The sequence below is a fragment of the Acinonyx jubatus genome, chromosome B1 (genome assembly GCF_027475565.1).
Source record: "Acinonyx jubatus isolate Ajub_Pintada_27869175 chromosome B1, VMU_Ajub_asm_v1.0, whole genome shotgun sequence".
Classification (NCBI taxonomy): domain Eukaryota; kingdom Metazoa; phylum Chordata; class Mammalia; order Carnivora; family Felidae; genus Acinonyx; species Acinonyx jubatus.
Window position 1 is genome coordinate 200010784 of NC_069382.1, and position 19640 is coordinate 200030423.

The 19640-nt window shown below is 44.3% G+C and overlaps 2 protein-coding genes across 14 annotated transcripts in view; one reads left to right on the forward strand and one right to left on the reverse strand.

The window, feature by feature from the left end:
• The window catches only part of FAM193A (family with sequence similarity 193 member A), a 166694-nt gene that overhangs the window by 146493 nt on the left and 561 nt on the right, over positions 1-19640 (reverse strand). For 12 of the 13 annotated variants that reach the window (XR_008296456.1, XR_008296454.1, XR_008296457.1 and 9 more), the window contains exon 1: positions 18460-18586. The exons of the other annotated variant lie outside the window; for it this stretch is intronic. The gene's annotated coding sequence lies outside the window, so the exon portion shown is untranslated. Of the gene's footprint in view, positions 1-18459; positions 18587-19640 lie in introns of those variants that run through there. 13 annotated transcript variants of the gene reach the window in all.
• On the forward strand, positions 1920-3428 carry LOC106978860 (heterogeneous nuclear ribonucleoprotein A3-like). Its single transcript, XM_027067650.2, has one exon. It carries the CDS (start codon positions 1935-1937, stop codon positions 3021-3023), a length of 1089 nt encoding a protein of 362 aa, XP_026923451.2. The 5' UTR covers positions 1920-1934; the 3' UTR covers positions 3024-3428.

Sequence of the window (19640 nt, forward strand, 5' to 3'; positions counted from 1 at the left end):
CCCCCAATGCTAGGTGGCTACTCCGGCTCTGAGTGCTAGGTGAGCACAGCACATGTCAAAGACTGGCCTGACCAACCCCACAGCTGAACGCTGTACTTTCTGTTCTGGAAGTCACTCTCGGGAGCCCAGCCCAGAGACCTGTTCCGTCTGTCGTTTCAGGAATGTTGTATCCTCCTAATTCTCCGTATTGCATGTCTGTCTGTGCAATTAGCCAGAGCTGCTGCTGCATCTGAACCTTTCAGAAATATAAACCCTCAGGAGCTCATCCTTAAGCTTAATGAAATTTTATAAAGTACCAGATCCAGTAATGTAGAACTTTAAACACTGCTACAAAATTTACAGCTGTTTCTCGCTTAGTTTGCAAACACTTTGCTGACTAGAAAGGCTCGCTACTTTCCTTCCCTAACATCTCAAGGCAAGATAACCACTCTGGGTATGGCTCATCACTAATAAAACTGCATGTAACTCCACACTTCAAATCGTCTTTGAGAGTCGGTTCTCAGCTCTGCTTAGATCATTTTCCTGACTTCATTACGTGGCTAACAAAGAGCCTATGCAGGAAGCAGAGGAGGTGCCATCAATTTCCTGATTGTTACATACGCTTTCATTATTGGCACGGTCTTCAATCCAGGGTTTCTGTGAAGGCTACCTATTTTGTGGAGACCTCTTTAATTAAAATTAGACAGCAGAATTCACGAACATACTTAACGAGCACTCTCTAACTGCCACAGGCTTCACACTGTCAGGGAACAAACTTCCTCTCCTGCCGCAGGACACCTCAGCAACGATGCAAGACTCGTGCCTCAGATACAGGGCAAGTGAGGGCAGCAATCTCAATTCACGTAACAAGTGAATTTGTCAGGCATAATGTCTTACTGGGAAATGGAAGGACTAAAGCATTCTTCCCGCAGCAGCAGGGAGCACCTGATCCACTCCTAGTGTGCCTCTCAAGCACCCCTCACTTAAGAGACCTCCGCAGTAGGTGATGGGTGATCTCTGAAAGTGTGTGACCAAAGGACTGACCATCAAAAAGTAACAAAGTTGGAAAAGATCCTTAGGTTTACCTAGCATAGTCTTACCTGACAGATACAGAAACTGTGTCCAAAGCACAACCACATACATCTTTAGGCAAAAACAGATTTTGAAGGGTGCCTGGCTGGCTTACTCAATGGAGCGTTTGACTCTTAAACTCGGGGTTGTGAGTTTGAGCCTCACGTTGGGCTCTGTGCTGACAGCTCAGAGCCTGGAGGCTGCTTCGAATTCTGTCTCCCTCTCTCTCTCTGCCCCACTTCCACTCATGATATCTCTCCTCTCTCTCTCTCGCTCAAAAATAAACATTTAAAAAATACATACATACATACATAAAAATAGAAAAAAAATCTTTAAAAGAAACTTATTTTGGTGGGGCACCTGTGTGGCTCAGTCAGTTGAGCATCCGACTTCAGCTCAGGTCATGATCTCTCAGTTCATGAGTTTGAGCCCCACATTGGGCTCACTTCTGTGAGCCTGTCAGCACAGAGTCTGCCTTGAATCCTCTGTCCCCCTCTCCCACTCCCTCCCCCACTTGCACTCTCCCCAAAATAAATATATATTTAAAAAATAAATTAAAAAAAATTTTTTTTAACGTTTATTTATTTTTGAGACAGAGAGAGACAGAGCATGAGTGGGGGAGGGTCAGAGAGAGGGAGACACAGAATCTGAAACAGGCTCCAGGCTCTGAGCTGTCAGCACAGAGCCCGACGCGGGGCTCGAACTCACGGACCGCGAGATCATGACCTGAGCCGAAGTGGGCCGCTTAACCGACTGAGCCACCCAGGCGCCCCTAAAAAATAAATTTTAAATTAATCAGAAAAAAAAAAGTATTGTGATAAATTATGTAGTAAACAAACCTCACTACTCATTCTGTAATGTGAAGGGAAGAATTTAGTCTAAACATGGACAGGCTGGGAACTCGAGTTGGAAGAGGCGAGTCCGGTCTCAAAATGGAGGGCCATGATCCAAAGGAACCAGAGCAGTTGAGAAAACGGTTTATTGGTGGTTTGAGCTTTGAAACTACAGATGATAGTTTAAGAGAACATTTTGAAAAATGGGGCACACTTACAGATTGTGTGGTGATGAGAGACCCCCAAACAAAACGTTCCAGGGGTTTTGGTTTTGTGACTTACTCTTGTGTGGAGGAGGTGGATGCAGCAATGTGTGCTCGACCACACAAGGTTGATGGGCGTGTAGTGGAACCAAAGAGAGCTGTTTCTAGAGAGGATTCTGTAAAGCCTGGTGCCCATCTAACTGTGAAGAAAATTTTTGTTGGTGGCATTAAAGAAGATACAGAAGAATATAATTTGAGAGACTACTTTGAAAAGTATGGCAAGATTGAAACCATAGAAGTTATGGAGGACAGGCAGAGTGGAAAAAAGAGAGGATTTGCTCTTGTAACTTTTGATGATCATGATACAGTTGATAAAATTGTTGTTCAGAAATACCACACTATTAATGGGCATAATTGTGAAGTGAAAAAGGCCCTTTCTAAACAAGAAATGCAGTCTGCTGGCTCGCAAAGAGGTCGTGGAGGTGGATCTGGCAACTTTATGGGTCGTGGAGGAAACTTTGGTGGAAGAGGAGGCTACAGTGGTGGAGGTGGTGGAGGTGGTGGCAGCAGAGGTAGCTATGGAGGAGGTGATGGTGGATGTAATGGACCTGGAGGTGATGGTGGCAACTATGGTGGTGGTCCTGGTTCTAGAGGTAGAGGAGGCTATGGTGGAGGTGGACCAGGATATGGAAACCAAGGAGGTGGATATGGTGGCGGTGGTGGAGGATATGATGGTTACAACGAAGGAGGAAATTTTGGAGGTAACTATGGTGGTGGTGGGAACTATAATGATTTTGGAAATTATAGTGGACAACAGCAATCAAATTATGGACCCATGAAGGGGGACAGTTTTGGTGGAAGAAGCTCGGGCAGTCCCTATGGTGGTGGTTATGGATCTGGTGGTGGAAGTGGTGGATACGGTAGCAGAAGGTTCTAAAAATTTTCAGAAGAAAAGGGCTACAGTTCTTAGCAGGAGAGAGAGCGAGGAGTTGTCAGGAAAGCTGCAGGTTACTTTGAGACAGTCGTCCCAAATGCATTAGAGGAACTGTAAAAATCTGCCACAGAAGGAACGATGATCCATAGTCAGAAAAGTTACTGCAGCTTAAACAGGAAACCCTTCTTGTTCAGGACTGTCACAGCCACAGTTTGCAAAAAGTGCAGCTATTGATTAATGCAAGGTAGCGTCAATTAGATGTACATTCCTGAGGTCTTTTATCTGTTGTAGCTTTGTCTTTTTCTTTCTCTTTTCATTACATCAGGTATATTGCCCTGTAAATTGTGGTAGTGGTACCAGGAATAAAAAATTAAGGAATTTTTAACTTTTCAAAAAAAATAAAAGAAAATAAATAAACATGGACAGGCTGAGTTCACTTGCCAGAGATGAGGGGAAAGGCCTCAACCATCACTCAGGAAGCAAGTACATACAGCCCCAGTGTTACAGAAGGGCTGATCGACCAGTTGCTGTTATCAGAAATCTCTACCACACGTTAAAATCATCAAGTGTAAGAATGAACCTGAGAGGAAGAGTGGGACGTAGAATCACCTGCATCAAACTGAGTGTCTTAAGTGCAGGAACCGGTGAGCGCAACCAAAGCCAAGAGTAAGGAGGAGAGCCAGGACGGTGCCATTTAAAGAAGGCAAAGAGACTCCAGAAAGGTGTATATAAGCACCATCAAATGCAACAAGCTCAGAGGACATCAGGATTGAACAACAGGATTTGGTGACAATATTATCACTTAATGACCTCTGGGAAGGCTGATTAAGGTGATAGGCGGATAAGGGAATAAAACAGGAACCGAGGATAAAGAAAGTAGAAGCAACCAATATTAACCAATATTATTAACCAGTATTTCAAGTTATTTGGTGGCAACAGGCAGAACAGGGTCAGACTGAAAGGTATCTTAAGTGGTTAAGCAAGGTCAAGAGAAGAAGTAAGGGGGAAGGGAAGATGGGCAATTCAAAATCTAGGGGCACCTGGGTGGCTCAGTTGGTTAAGCGTCAGACTTCAGCTCAGCTCATGATCTCACAGTCCGTGAGTTCGAGCCTCGCGTCAGGCTCGGTGCTGACAGCTCAGAGCCTGGAGCCCGCTTCGGATTCTGTGTCTCCCTCTCTCTCTCTGCCTCTCTCCTGCTCACACTCTGTCTCTCTCTGTCTCTCAAAAATAAATAAATGTAAAAAAAAAATTTTTTTTATAAAAATTAAAAAAAAAAAATCTGAATGCTAAGGAAAATAACCCAATAAAGGATGAAAGAGTGCAGACCCAGGAGAGAAAGAACAGAGAGGTTTTGAACAGACTTCAAGACAATGTACTCACATAAATTCTGCAGTGAGTTTCCATGGGTTAACCAGACTCCCTAAAATCTATCAGGTAAGAACCCCTGGAATATAAGATTGACTTTGGAAAAAGAGTGCAACGCTTTCTTCCACATTAGACAAAGAATACAGCACATTTCAGAAAAAAAGGGAAAGAGGCAGGACCTGCAGGAGCTGACACCAACCAGACTGTCCGCAGAGCCACACTTTCTGGGCGTGCGCTATGGGCACAGAGCAGGGTTTGGAAGAAAACGTCCCAGGGAACTAGGGGTTCCAATCCAGCCTGCGTGTGGTGGCTGAGCTACGGACGGACACCAAGGGAACCCAGAAGGGCGGCCACAGCCCACAGCCTGGCCGAGGATGAAGGAGGCACACTTCCCACAGGGACAGCCCATGACCTCTTAGAAAGAAACAGCAGTTAACTGGGCAAAGGAGAGAAAGAAACACTGCAGCACCAGCACCAACAAAGGCACACCGACGAGAAGGACACAGCCACATCTTGCAAGCAGAACGGTGTGACGGCTACCGGGTCAGACACAGGCAGCGACAGCAGCAGGACGACAAAGTGGAAGGAAGCAGGAGCCAGGAGGAGAGCCTCTCCACTCGGCCAGACAGTCGGTCAGGCAAGGCGTGGAAGAGCGAGTTCAGGTGTCATCCGAGGAGAGCGGGGACCCCCAAATGCTCAGACAAGAGGCAGGGTTACCTGGAGGGGGGAGGATGTAGTGCAGAGCACGCTCCCAGAGAAGAGCTTACAGAAAACGTATCGACAGAGATTAGAGCAAGGAAGGCAAGGATAACAGGTGGCTTTCTGCATCTCGGGTAGATCACTGGTAAGTGACCAGCGCCACCAGGAGTTGAAAGGTGCAAGAGGGGAAGCTGACTAGGACAATTAGAGGGATTTTCCCAACTCAACTCTTGGGGCCTCAGCTTCCTCAGCGAGCAAATATAGGCTCAGCAAAAACATGAGCTGTGCTGTAGCCTGTCCAGTTCTACAGTCCTACGAGTCTATGGTCTGCCGATCCCAGCATTCCAACCACGACACTGGTGTGGGCACCTACAAAATGTGCAAACATAAAAAAACCAGTCCAACTCGCAGTTTGTGGAGAGGCATTGAACTGTAATGACTGCTTGACAGACCTGACTTTCCTAATAACCTTTTTTAAACTGAGATATAACTGACCTATTATTCTTTTAAAAGAAGGGAGAATGTTGACAGTAGCTGCAATTTAAGCCAGTTAATAAGGGATGCTGTTTTTTATTCTTCTAAAAACAGAAAGCAACAGCAATATTATAAGCACGCTCAAGAATTCATTTATGGGATTTCTTTATCCAAAGAAACCAAACAGCTTTGGCAAGGGGCTGGTGAGTCTCTTCTCTAAGCTGTACTGACCATCAACCAGGGATGCACCTGCAGGGGCAAGTCCTCACCTTCCTTCACTGGCCTCTAAAGAAGGGACTAACCTCTCAACAAGAACTTGGGGGGAATGTTTACATTGCTGGGCTACTTTCAACAGTGGAGTAATTACCAAGCATTAACAGAAGAATGAAGAGAATTAGAAAAAAAAAGAATTAGATTGCAGCAAACTACTACTTAACAATTTCACTGAAGTTTGGCATTAATATAAAATTACTATCATACTTTAAACATAAATATTATTCAGCTTTTTGTAGGCCTTCCTTCAGAAAAATAAAAATTAACCTTCCCATCCCATAGATGAGGCAGCTAAAAATAATCAAAACTAAAATTCTGGGCCACTAAATGCAAGATGATGTCCTAAACTGGGTCCTGGAATAGAAACAGAGTATATGTGGAAAAATTGGTGAAATGAAAATAAAGTCTGTGGTCAATAATATTGTACCAATTTTATAGGGTGCCTGGGTGGCTCAGTCGATTGAGCATCCGACTTCGGCCCAGGTCATGATTTCACAGCTCATGAGTTCAAGGCTCACGTCGGGCTCTGTGCTGACAGCTCAGAGCCTGGAGCCTGCTTCAGATTTTGTCTCCATCTCTCTGCCCTTGCCCTGCTCGCGTACTGTCTGTCTCCCTCTTTCAAATGTAAATAAACGTTAAAATTTTTTTTAAAACGGGGCACCTGGGTGGCTCAGTCGGTTAAGTGTCCGACTTCGGCTCAGGTCATGATCTCCCAGTTTGTGAGTTCAAGCCCCACACAGAGATCTGTGCTGACAGCTCCAAGCCTGGACCCTGCTTCAGATTCTGTGTCTCCCTCTCTCTCTCTGCCCCTCTCCTACTCATTTCTGTCTCTCAAAAATAAATAAATAAATAAATAAATAACCAATTTCTTGGTTTTGACAAATATACCAAGGTTACATAAGATGTCAACATTAGAAAAAACTGACTGAAGGGAATATGGGAACTCTCTATACTAACTTGGCAACTTTTCTGTAAGTCTAAAGTTATTCTAAAATAAAATTTTTAAAAAATGGGTTTTTTTATGTTCATTTATTTATTTTGAGAGAGAGCGTGTGTGTGCATGCACACACGAGCAGTGGCAGGGCAGAGAGAAAGAGAGAGAGAGAATGTGAAGCAGACTCTGCCTTGTCAGCACAGAGCCCAATTCGGGGCTCAATCTCATGAACCATGAGGGCCACCCAGGTGCCCCTAAAATAAAAAGGTCATTAAAAACATCCTGGGCCAAAAGAAGTTAAATTCCCCAACTTCTCATTCAGTTTCAAGATGTAACTTATACTGTACTCAAAATATTTAAGAGAAAAATGTCAGGGTGCCTGGCTGGTTTAACTGGTAGAGCACATGACTCTTGATCTCGGGGTTATAAGTTCAAGCCCCACATTGGCTGCAGAGATTATTTACAACTCTTAAAAAGGAAAAATCAATTTCCACAGGAAATGGGATAAGCCAACGCCATATATATTATTGGAATTACTCTAAGACAGTTTACAAACTAAAGTTGATTTCTACGGTAAAAAAAATAAACAAATACTCTGTAGGTCCATGAGATACAAACTATTTGATCCCAACTCGTATTGATCAAAGTCCCTCTAAAGACAGCTTGTGTCTCCATGCCAGTGTGTTCCAGCCAATGAGTTCAGAAAGCCTACAGGGTCAACAAGAGTCCAATAAAGGAGACCTGGGTGACTCAGTCAGTTAAGCATCTCACTTTGGCTCAGGTTGGGGCGCCTGGGTGGCTCGGTCAGTTGAGCATCTGACTTTGGCTCAGGTAATGATCTCACAGTTTGTGGGTTCGAGCCCTACATAAGGCTCTGTGCTGACAGCTTGCTCAGAGCCTGCAGCCTGCTTCAGATTCTGTGTCTCCTCTCTCTCTCTCTCTGCCCCTCCCTGCTCATGCTCTCTCTCTCAAAAATAAATAAATTTTTTTTAAAAATTTAACTTCGGCTCAGGTCATAATCTCACAGCTCATGAGTTCGAGCTCCACGTCAGGCTCTGTGCTGACAGTTTGGAGCCTGGAGCCCGCTTTGGATTCTGTGTCTCCCTCGTTCTCTGTTCCTCCTCCACTCGCTCTCTCTCTCTCTCTCTCTCTCAAAAATAAATAAAGATTAAAAAAAAAAAGAGTCCAATAAAGAAAGCTATACAATGACAGAAGCAACCTATACTAGCACCAAACAGATATTCAACTAGCAATTAGGCCCAGGAACAAAGGCCTCAGGTTAATAAAAGTTAATAAGTATATTTCACATACATATTATAAAGTAAAAATATACATAATGAATGGAAATTAATCAAGTAACTGTCTATGAAGAAACACACTTCAAACATAATTATATGGGAGGTTGAAAGTAAAGAAATAGAAAAATATACCATGCAAATATCAATGAAAAGAAAGCTAGAGTAGCTATACTAGCATCAAACAAAAAATGAGCACAAATATAAAAGAATTCAAAAAATCATCACCACCTGGGTCTACATAACATTCAGAGAACACTCCACTCAGTAATAGCAGAATATATGTTTTATACCCATAAGTAGTATTCACCAAGACAGACCACACCACCTTAAAATTTCTTAGGAATTAAAATCATACAGGGGTGCCTGGGTGGCTCAGTCGGTTGAGTGTCCAACTTCGGCTCAGGTTGTGATCTCACAGGTCATGGGTTCGAGACCCATGGCTACAGAGCCTCTCTCTCTCCCTCTCTCTGCCCCTTTCCCACATGTGGTCACGCTGTCTCTCTCTCAAAAGGAATAAACTTAAAAAAAAAAAAATTACAATCATACAAAGCATGTTTTCTGACCATACTAGAATGAGACTAGAACTCAGTAACAGAACGATAACAGGAAATTAAACATACTTGTAAATAACCTGTGAGTCAAGGAGGTTACAGCAAAAGCATGGCTTACAGGGAAATTTACAGCACTAAATACATATATTAGAGAAAAGAAGAATGGCCTCAAATCAATAATCTAAGCTTGTAGCTTAAGGAATTAGAAAAAGTAAAATCGAAGTAAGCCCAAAAGCAGAGTAATAAAGCAGTCAAAAAAATTCAAGATCACAAACAGAAAAACAGGGGGGGAAAGTCAAAAGAGCTGGTTCTTCAAAAAGATGAAAAACTTGAAGAATGTCTAGCAAGACTGGCAGAAAAAAAAGGAAGGATACTCAGTATCAAGAATGAAAAAGGGAACATCACCGCAGACCCTCACAGACATATTAAAAGGACAATAAAGGAATGCTACAGGAGCACCCTACTGTCAGTCGGTGCAGCGTGCAACTGTTGATCTTGGGATCATGAGCTCAACTCCACACTGGTGTAGAGATCACTTAAAAACTAAAATCAAGGAGCGCCTGGATGGCTCAGTAAGTGTCCAACTCTTGATTTCAGCTCTCTACTCTCTTCTGCTCCTCCCCACATCCATGCATGCAGCACAAGCTGTCTCTCAAGATAAATAAATAAACTTAAATAAAACCTTAAAAAACAAAAATAAAGGAATACTACTGACAACTCTACACACGTAAATTCAACAACTTAAATGAAATGAGCCCTTTCTTTGAAAAGCACACACTACAATAGAGAGAAAAGAACAAGTCCTAAGTTATTTTATCAGGTCAACATTATACTAACACCAAAACCAGGCAAGAACAATATATAAGAAAACTATTGACATAGATTTCATAACAACAAATGCAAGAACACTCAACAAAATATTAAACTGAATCCCACAACCAAAAAAGAGTAATTTACCATGACCAAGAAGGGTTTATTCCAGGAATGCAAAGCTCAGTCAATATTTAAAAGTCAATAATGTCAAAAAAAAAAAAAAAAGTCAATAATGTGATCTACCACATTAGCAGTCTAAAGAGAGAAGTACATGATCATATCAATTTGATTCAAAAAAGCATTTGGCAAAATTCAACATCTATTAATAAAACTCCTCAACCTAATAATGGGCATCCACAAAAATCTACAGCAGACATCATACTTTATGGTGAAATACTGAATGCTTTCACCCTAAAATCAGGAACAAGGAAATTGTACTAAAAGTCCTAGCCAGTGCAATGAAGAACGAAAAAGAAAGAAAAGGCATACATAACAGAAAACAAAGGAAAAAAAAAAAAAAAAACACTACTCAGACACGATGACTTTCTACACAGAAAATACTAATGAGTCCACCAAAAACTCCCAGAATATGATTTTAGCAAGATCAAAGGATAGAAGATAAACACACAAAATTTAATTACATTTCTATATACTAGCAATGAATAAATGAAACTGAAGTTTTTTTAAAAAAAACACCATTTACAGAGGTTGAAAAAAATTAAATCTTTATGTATAAATCTAGGAAAACATGTACAGAATCCATCTGCTGAAAACTACAAAACACCAATGAAAGAAACCAAACATGAATTATAGGTCAATTATACCTCCATTAAAAAAAAAAAAAAAAAAGGAAATCAAAAATGACCAAATAGAGATGCATACTATGTTCATGGATTGGAAAACAACATAGTAAATGTGTCAATTTTCCACCAAATTGATCTATAGATTTAAGACTATTCTATTCAAATCCCAGAAGAATTATTTGTAAAGATAGGCAAGCTTATTCTAAAATATATGGAAAAGCAAAACAACTAAATAGCCAAAATATTTTTTTCTTTAAAGTGGAGAAATCAGGGGCACCTGGGTGGCTCAGGTCATGATCTCCCAGTTTGCGAGTTTGAGGCCCGCACCGGGCTCAGTGCTGACAGCTCAGAGCCTGGAGCCTGCTTCTGATTCTGTGTCTCCCTCTCTCTCTGCCCCTCCCCAGCTTATGCTCTGTCTCTCTCTGTCTCAGAAATAAACATTAAAAGATTTTTTTTCTTTTGAAGCTGGAGAAATCACCTTGCTCAATTTTAAGACCTGCAGTAATTAAGACATGGTATAGGCAATGAAACAGACCCACAAATCAATGGAACAGAACGGAGAGTACAGAAATAACCCACACTCAAATAAGGTCAACTGATTTCTCACAAAGGTGAAAAGCCAATTCAGTGGAGAAAGGATATCCTTTCAACAAATGGGTTTGGAACAACCGGATATCCATATGAAAAAAAATATGAATATATATAGATAGATATGAATAGTTCATATGTACATATAGATATATATAGATATAGATATATATAAACTAACTCAAAATGAATCACAGATCTAAATGTAAAACTATGAAACTTCTAGGAGAAAGCATAGGGAAAAAAAAATCTTTATAACCTGAAGTTTTGTAAAACAAAAAGTTTACAGATATGACAGCAAAAAGTAGGATTCATAAAAGAAAAATCTGGTAAGCTGAACTTCATCAAAATTAAATTTTTTTCTTTGCAAAAAAAGAAAAAAAAAGCTATAGACTGTAAGAAAATGTTTGCAAATTGCATATTCAACAAGACTCCTATCCAGAATTATAAACAACTCTCAAAACTCAAAAGCAAGAAAATAAACAACCCAATTAAAAATAGTCAAAGTCTTGAATAAACACTTCTTCACCCAAGAGGATACAAGAATGGCAAACAAATACATGAAAAGTGTTCAATATCAGTAGTCATTAGGGAAATGCAAACTGAAACCACACCATACCACACCTATTAAAATGGTTAAGATAAAAACTACGGACAAGTAGTGCTAGCAAGGATGCAGAGTCACTGGAACTCTCAACATTGCTGGTGAAAAGTCAAAAAGGTATGGCCACTCTGAAAACTAGTCTGGCAGTTTCTTATAATGTTACCATATGACCCAGCTCCCACTTCTTAGTATCTACTATAGAAAAATGAAAATTTAATTCCACACCAAAACCTGTACACAAATGTTTTTATAGAAGCTATATTCATTTTCACCAAAACCTGGGAAGAACCTCGATGTCCACCATCGGGAAAATGAATAAACTGTGGTATATCCATCCAATGGAATACTACTCAGCAGTAAAAAGGAACAATCTATTATTGGTATATGCAACTGGGATGAATCTCAAAGTGATTATGCTGAGTGAAATAAACTAGCCTCAAAAAGTTACATGCTATATGATTCCATTTATATGACTCCTCCAACAGATAAAATCATAGTAACAAAGTACTAGCTGCCAAGAGTTTAGGGGGTGGAAGAGAGTATGATCTCACAGGGATTGCACAAGGGAGCTTTTGTGGGCAAAGAAAGTGTTCTGTATCCTAACAGTGGTAGTGGTTATACTAGTCTATAAAGATGTGTCTATATAATCCAAAATCCTATACATTTTAAAATATCAATTTTACTACATGTTAATTTTTCAATTAGCATACAATAAAACCACTTAGAAAAACTGCCTGGTTTTTCTTACGTGCTTTAACTTCAGCAGTAGAACCACCTGGTTCTACTAAAGTCAAACCACACATAAACTTAGCAACTCCACTCCGGTATATATGGACATATATTCGACTGAAATGAGTACTCATGTCCACCAAAAGACGTGTACAGGAATGTGCTTATCAGCTATAAAACAAAATAACTTTGGGATGCCTGGCTGGGTCAGTTGGTAGAGCACACGACTCTTAATCTCAGGGTCGTTAGTTCAAACCCCGCGTTATGTATGGAGCCTACTTAAAAAAAAAAAAAAAAGTAAATAAAATAAAATAACCTGAATGTCCATCAGTATCAGAATGGATAATCTGTGGTATAGTTACACAATGGAAAAAGATGTATGCCATGAAAAAGAATGATGATGGGGCACCTGGGTGGATCCAACTCTTGATTTAGGCTCCGGTCATGATCTCACAGTCTTTGAGTTCAAGCCCCACATTAGGGCTCTGAGCTGACAGTGCAGAGCCTGCTTGGGATTCTCTGTCTCTCTCTCTCTCTCTCTCTCTCTCTCTCTCTCTCTCTGCACCACCCCCTACTTGTGCTCTCCCTCTACCAAAATAAATAAACATTTAAAAATATATTTAAGGGGCGCTTGGGTGGCTCAGTCAGTTAAGCGGCCGACTTCGGCTCAGGCCATGATCTCGCGGTCCGTGAGTTCGAGCCCCGCGTCGCACTCTGTGCTGACAGCTCAGAGCCTGGAGCCTGTTTCGGATTCTGTGTCTCCCTCTCTCTGACCCTCCCCTGTTCATGCTCTGTCTCTCACTGTCTCAAAAATAAATAAAACGTTAAAAAAACAATTTAATTTAAAAAAAATAAAAAAATAAAAATATATTTAAAAAAATTAAAAAAATGATTGAGTTGCTGTGTCAACAACACAAGTGCACCTCAACGTTGAGCCAGAGAGCACTGGCAGAGCACTTTCACAAGAAATTCAAATACAGCCCAAATGCAGAACAGTGGTGGGATGACTGCAAAGGGGAACAAGGAAGCATTTTAGGGTACAGGGAATATTCTATATCTATATTCTATATCTTGGTATACTGGTTACATGGGTGTGCACATGCATAAAATACTCAATCACACAGGTGCTCCTCGCAGCTGCACCAAATTATTAATCTTAGTTAAAGCACATAAGGTTCTAGATCTTTATTTGACATACTCCCTCAGGTTACTAAGGCAAATGTGAACTAGGGAGAAAGTTATGACTGAACTTCATTTCATCACGGCAGCAATGCCTGCAACACACCCCAATGTGCCTCGAGATTCATAATCATACCATCTAACTATGTATGAATGTGCTGTAGGATGGCCTTTAAATATTATTAATAGTATCTCCTTCTTGCCACTTTTCCTTGCTGAAAAGGATTTATGTTATTACAAATGCTCCCTATACTACAACAGGTTTCTCTGACTTTAAAACTTCATTCATTCATTCATTCATTCATTCATTTAAACAGAGAGAGGGAGAGAAAGAGAGAGAACATGAGAGGAGCAAAGAGAGAGGGAGAGAGAGAATCCCAAGCAGGCTCCACACTCAGAGCAGAGTCCTATGGGGGGCTTAATCCCAGAGCTGTGAGATCATGGGCTGAGCCGAAATCAAGAGTAGAACCCTTAACCGACTGAGCCACCCAGGTGCCCCCTGACTTTAAAACTTTAATAACGCAGTTTGGAAATGTACTTTGATCCCTACCGCCAAATGGCTTCCTTTTACAAATCTCTAACAGCATGACAAAAACAGCTCTAAATTCCCTTTTGAGTCCTCCATGAGTGAAAACTATGTGTAAGTTGATATTCCAACAGCCAGTGACTGGGTCAATTTCCATTATAGAGGAATTCTGGTTTTTGCAAATAACATGGGCGTGACTGAATTTCGCACACCCATTCAGAAAACACAACTGTGACTGTGTAAATATTTTTATTTTGTATATAATACCTAAATGTTTAATTGTTAAAAGGTGAAAAAGCCAAGATCAGTTTTATTCGAAAAAGAAAAAATGCTGGTAATATTAGGTTGTAAAGTACTATTCATCTTTTTGCTCCGTAAGTAATACTCACTGTAGAAAAGTCTTAAAGTTTGAGGAATGTGCAAAAAGGAAAAAAGAAAGCCATCAGAATTTCCACCCCCAATTTTTTTTTTCAAGTAGGCTACATGTGGAACCCAAAACGGGGCTTGAACTCACAAAACGTGAGATCAAGACCTGAGCTGAGTTCAAGAGTCAGAAGCTTAACCAACTGAGCCACCCAGGCGCCCCAACCACAAAATATTTTGACGCATATCGTATCAGACTCTCCTATGCAAATACATACACACAGATATTTTACAAATATGGGTTCATGCTACAAATGTTTTCTATTGTGGGGAGCCTGGCTGGCTCAGTTGGTAGAGCATGAGACTCTTGATCGCGGGGTTTTGAGTTCAAGCCCCACACTGTGTGTAGAGATTACTTAAAAATGGAATCTCTGGCGCACCTGGGTGGCTCAAGTCATGATCTCGCAGTTCATTAGTTGGAGCCCAGCATCGGGCTGCTGTCAGCATAGAGCCCACTTTGGATCTTCTGCCCTCTTCTCTCTGCCCCTGCCCCACTTGAGCTCTCTCTCTCTCAAAAATAAACAAACATTCAAGAAAAATAGAATCTTTAAAAATTATTGATGAGGGGCACCTGGGAGGCTCAGTCGGTTAAGCCTCTGACTTCAGCTCAGGTCATGATCAGTATCACGGTCTGTGAGTTTGAGCCCCTTGTTGGGCTCTGTGCTGACAGCTCAGAGCCTGGAGCCTGCTTCGGATTCTGTCTCTCTCTCTCTCTCTCTCTCTCTCTGCCCCTCCCCTGCTCACGCACTCTCTCTCTCTCTCTCAAAAATAAATAAATATGTTTTTAAATTGTTAATGAGCTACAAACGTTTTCTGTTTTATAAGCTTCCTTATTCACTCAATACACCATGAACATTATGAAAATTATATTTTAAAATAGAAATGCAAAACAATAAGATATATTCATGATACCCTTCACCACCAACTTTTCATTTCAGGGCCAACCCTTTATTGTTGCATCAGAGCAGACCACCAAATGAGGCTATTAGAACGGGGCTTATCCAAGACCCAGCCATGCCCACTGTTCTTGATCGCATACTGTGTTCCCATTCCACAAGCGGAAAAAGGTTGATCGATAGCATCCTGTGGCAAAGTCCTTAATAAAGTCCAGCCCAGCCTCCTGGAAAATAATGACTGTGTACATACGTAACAGTGCGTGCCACCAGGCACTGTTTATTTATTTAATTCGTACAATAACCCTAGAAGCTAGGTGCCAGATCACTTAGAACACTGAAGCAGCCTGAGGTTTGACAGCTTGCTTGAGGGCACAGAGCCTATCAAGTTTGTATACTCAAGTTTTGCAGCCAAAGACTCTACAAGCTACATTGTATCTTCCTACTTACCCCTCAGCCCTTACTTCTGTGTAGAAGCCACCCACATGCACAAAGGCCCTCTGTGCCTGAGCAGCTACCCTGATGAAGGTGGTCCTCGGCTAACACTCAGTGCTGTGCCCAGAACACAGGACGCCTCCTGGGAATCCAGACCGTCCTTCCACTCTTACTCCTCTCTCAGATACCTTCTGCCCTGGTGACCCTACATAGAATGGAAAGGATGCAACCCCGGAATCAATCAGAAGCTTCTTCTGGAAATGCAAGGCCAGTACCCACTCTCTGTTGTTTGTTGACAAACACTTCTTTGAATGCCTCTTCTGCACCAGACAAGGTTCCCCCAAAGAGTTCACCATCTATAGGGAAACAATCCAGAGGCTTCAGAATTACAGTAAAAATTTTTGTGATCAGTTATCAAGAACACTTTCAGCTTTGCCACCATGGGTATCTTTCATGCACTGTTATCAAAAATACTTGTGAAGAAATTTTAAAACTTAAGATACTTTATTTAATAACATTGTCAAGTTAGCTAACATATAGTGTATACAGTGTAGTCTTGGCTTTGGGAGTAGAGTCCCATGATTCATGGCTTACATACAACACCCAGTGCTCGTACCAACAAGTGCCCTCCTCAGTGCCCATCTCCCATTTTCCCCTCTCCCCCACCTTCCCCATCCACCCATCTTCCCTTCCTGTCCCCCCCCAATCCATCCTCAGTTTGTTCTCTGTATTTAAGAGTCTCTTATGTTTGCCTCCCTCTCTGTTTGTAACTTATTTTTCCTTCCCTTTCCCTATGGTCTCATGCTAAGTTTCTCAAATTCCACATATGAGTGAAAAAACTTAAGATACAACTTTACAGAGAATGTTTCTCAGAGCGCAAGTCACAAATCAATAGAACACAGTAAAGTAATTCTGTGTACTACAACCGTTTTATTAATGAAACAGAATGAAATAGAAAAGACAAAAAAAATCAGAATATCATTTTGTAGGGGCGTCTGGGTGGCTCAGTCGGTTGAGCACCTGACCTGGCTCAGGTCACGATCTCACGGTCTGTGAGTTCTAGCCCCACCTCGGGTTCTGTGCTGACAGCTCAGAGCCTGGAGCCTGGTTGGGATTCTGTGTCTCCCTCTGTCTCTGCCCCTCCCCTGCTCATGCTCATGCTCTCTCTCTCTCTCTCAAAAATAAAAACATTAAATATATATATACACACCACTTTGTAAAACTTCTGTTGTGTAAGAGGAAGCAGGCACTACAGGTCTTAATATATCTTATTTCTCACAGGGGATCGTGGTCAAAAACCTTGACTTGTAAGTTTAACAGTAAGGCAGTCTTGTCAAAAATCATACTAGATAGATGGTTACATATGAGTTTGAGTAATGTGATTGGAATAATAAACTGAAAGAAGACTGTTTTAGCTAAATATTGCAAAATAAATGGGATTTATTAAAACCTGAAACAATAGTATCACCAACTTGTTTTTACTGAATGGGCAGAAGTGGTCTATTTTACACCAAGCTATAGCAAATATCATCAACATTTCTGTAAAGGATTTGCATAGGCAGACGGCCTACTCTTACCTCCCCAGCAGCAGCAAACACTACCCTTAATTTACAGCTCAAAGATCCAAGTGCCCAAACTTCATCCTTGACCCCAACAACTACACCTGTGTTGCTCTCTGGGGTATTCGAAAAGGGTAACCTCTGTAGAATGAAGTCCAGGCCTATGACCCAGGATCCCAAACGAACGTGACAACATCATCTCGAGAAAGCTCCAACAACTGCACTTTTTACACTACAGAGAACACTGAAAACACTTTAAACTGAAACGAAAGCACACACGCGTTACTGTAAGTTCACTTAATAGCAAAAGCACCAGAAAGCCACACCACATGCAACCATTTATCTACTCTCACTACAGACCATTCCTACACAACATTTAGAATCTTGCATAAAACAGTTCGCCTCATAATTTCGCACACAAATACTCCTGATGAAGCTTTTTTTTTTTTTTAAATTGCAAATGTCTTTAAGAGAACTGAATGCAACAGTTCTAAAAACGCGACCTTCGCAAAGTCCATCATCTTTCAGTAGCCAAGTGAACGACTGGAAATGACCGTGTCGGGTGCACACCCTCCCACTGCCATCGTGTCTTCTGAAGTGTTGTGACCGATGTCCAAGGAACAAAGGTGCAGCAATCCACAACGGGTAGATGCACTGTGGGCTTGCTGCTTTCACCAACACAGGAGAAAAAAATCATTTTTCAAATGCCTTAAGTTCAGGCACTACTAAACATATGTCTGAGTAACCAGACCACCAATTACCCCTAAAACTTTTTTTTTTTTTTTTAAAGCTGGAAACGGAGAGCCAGGACTCCGGAAGACTGTCAGGTGGCTCTCAAACGACGGTATCGGAGCCGAAAAAGAAAACTTCGAGGCGGGCACTACTCAGGCATCACTCGCAAGGGATGGAGAAGGCAGCCGCCGTGAAGCCACGTCGGAAGGCACTCTCAACTACGGAGGGAAGCCCCGCTTGTCACCTGACTCCCGATTCTCCTGGAATCGCACACCAGCAATGTCAAGGACGAGCTCCGCGCGGGGCGAGATGGCAGCACCCCCGGGCCCGTGACAGCGGCGCGCAGGTGGGCAGAGGCACAGGCAGCGCCGCGCGCCGCACCCAGGAGAGGCCGGCACCTGGCGCGGGCAGCCCGCGGGAAGGCTGTCACCGCGCTAGCCGCCGGCGGCCCCGGCCCCGGCCCGTTAGCCCGCGCGCGGAGTCCGGCCCCCGGCGGGAGGGCCGCCCGCGTCCGCCCGCCCACCCCGCCCCCGCCCCCGCCCCGCCGCCGCCGCCGCTTACCTCGAAGTAGCCTCCGGGGGCGGCGCCGCCCGCGCCCGCGCCCGCGCCGAGGGGCCCGTTGGCCGCCGCCGCGCCGCCCGGGGCCGCCAGGCCCGCGGCCTGGGAGCCGCGCAGCGCCGCCGCCGGGCCGGCCTTGCCGCCGCCCGCACCGCCGTTGCCCCCGCCCGAGCCGCCGCCGCCGCCGCCGCCCCGCTTGTTCTTCCGGCGCTTGGCCCCGCGCTTGGCGTCGGCCGGGCTCATGGCGGGCGGGCGGGGAGAGGGCGCGGAGCGGGCGCGGGGCCGCGGGCGGCGGCGGCGGAGGGCGGGGAAGGCGGGGAGGCTGAGGCGGCGGCGGGGCGCTCCGGCCGGCCGAGGGCGGGGGGGAGGGGGGGGCGCTACGCGGGGTCGCCTCCGGGCGGGGAGGGCCGGGCGGGCGGGAGCTGCGGGGAGGCCGCTGGGCGGGAGGAACAGCGAGTCCACCGGGCCCGGCGCCGCCGCTGACCAGAGTTAGAGTCCAATATGGCGGACACAAGGGGAAAGGGATCCCAGTTTACGTCGGGGGAGGGGGAAGGAGCGGCGGGGAGGGGGAGGGGTGTGGGCGCCCTCCCCCCCCCCCACGCCTTACTCCGCCCTCCCGAGCGCCGCTCCCGCTCTGCCTCGCCCGCCCCCTCCCGCCGTTAACGAGCGCCGGCGCGCAGGGCACGCCGGGAGTGGGAGTTCGCGCGCCCGCGTCGCCGCCGGGGACACACGGTGGGATGACCACGGTTCCCGTCAAGCCTCGCGCGGCCGAGCGCCCGGACGCCGAGCGGGGCTGAGCCGGGGGTTGGGGGGAGTCGCCTGCGCCGGTGACGTCACCGTCGCTGTACGCACAGCCCAGGCCCGCCCGCGGCGCTTGGCCTTCTGGGAGTTGTAGTTGGACGGAAGGGCCGTGCCGGCGCCAGGCACCGTCGCCCGCGGTGGACGGACTACAGGGTTGGAGACGAGGAGTTCCGCCTCTTTGACAGGCACGCATACGCCCCGGCGTCCTGCGCCCCGCCCCCCGGGTGCCGCAGGCCGGCCCGGCCCCCGGGATGCCCCAGGCCGGGAACCGGGCTCTGGCCCGCCGGGAGGGGCCCGGTGACCTTGGTCCGGCTCTGGGTGCGAGTCCGCCTCCCCCACTTTCTGGCTCTGTGACCTTGGGCCGGTCCCCTAGCCAGAACCCA

Coding starts and splice junctions, on each gene's coding strand:
- LOC106978860 (XM_027067650.2), top strand. CDS start 1,935: ATGGACAGGCTGGGAACTCGAGTTGGAAGAGGCGAGTCCGGTCTCAAA.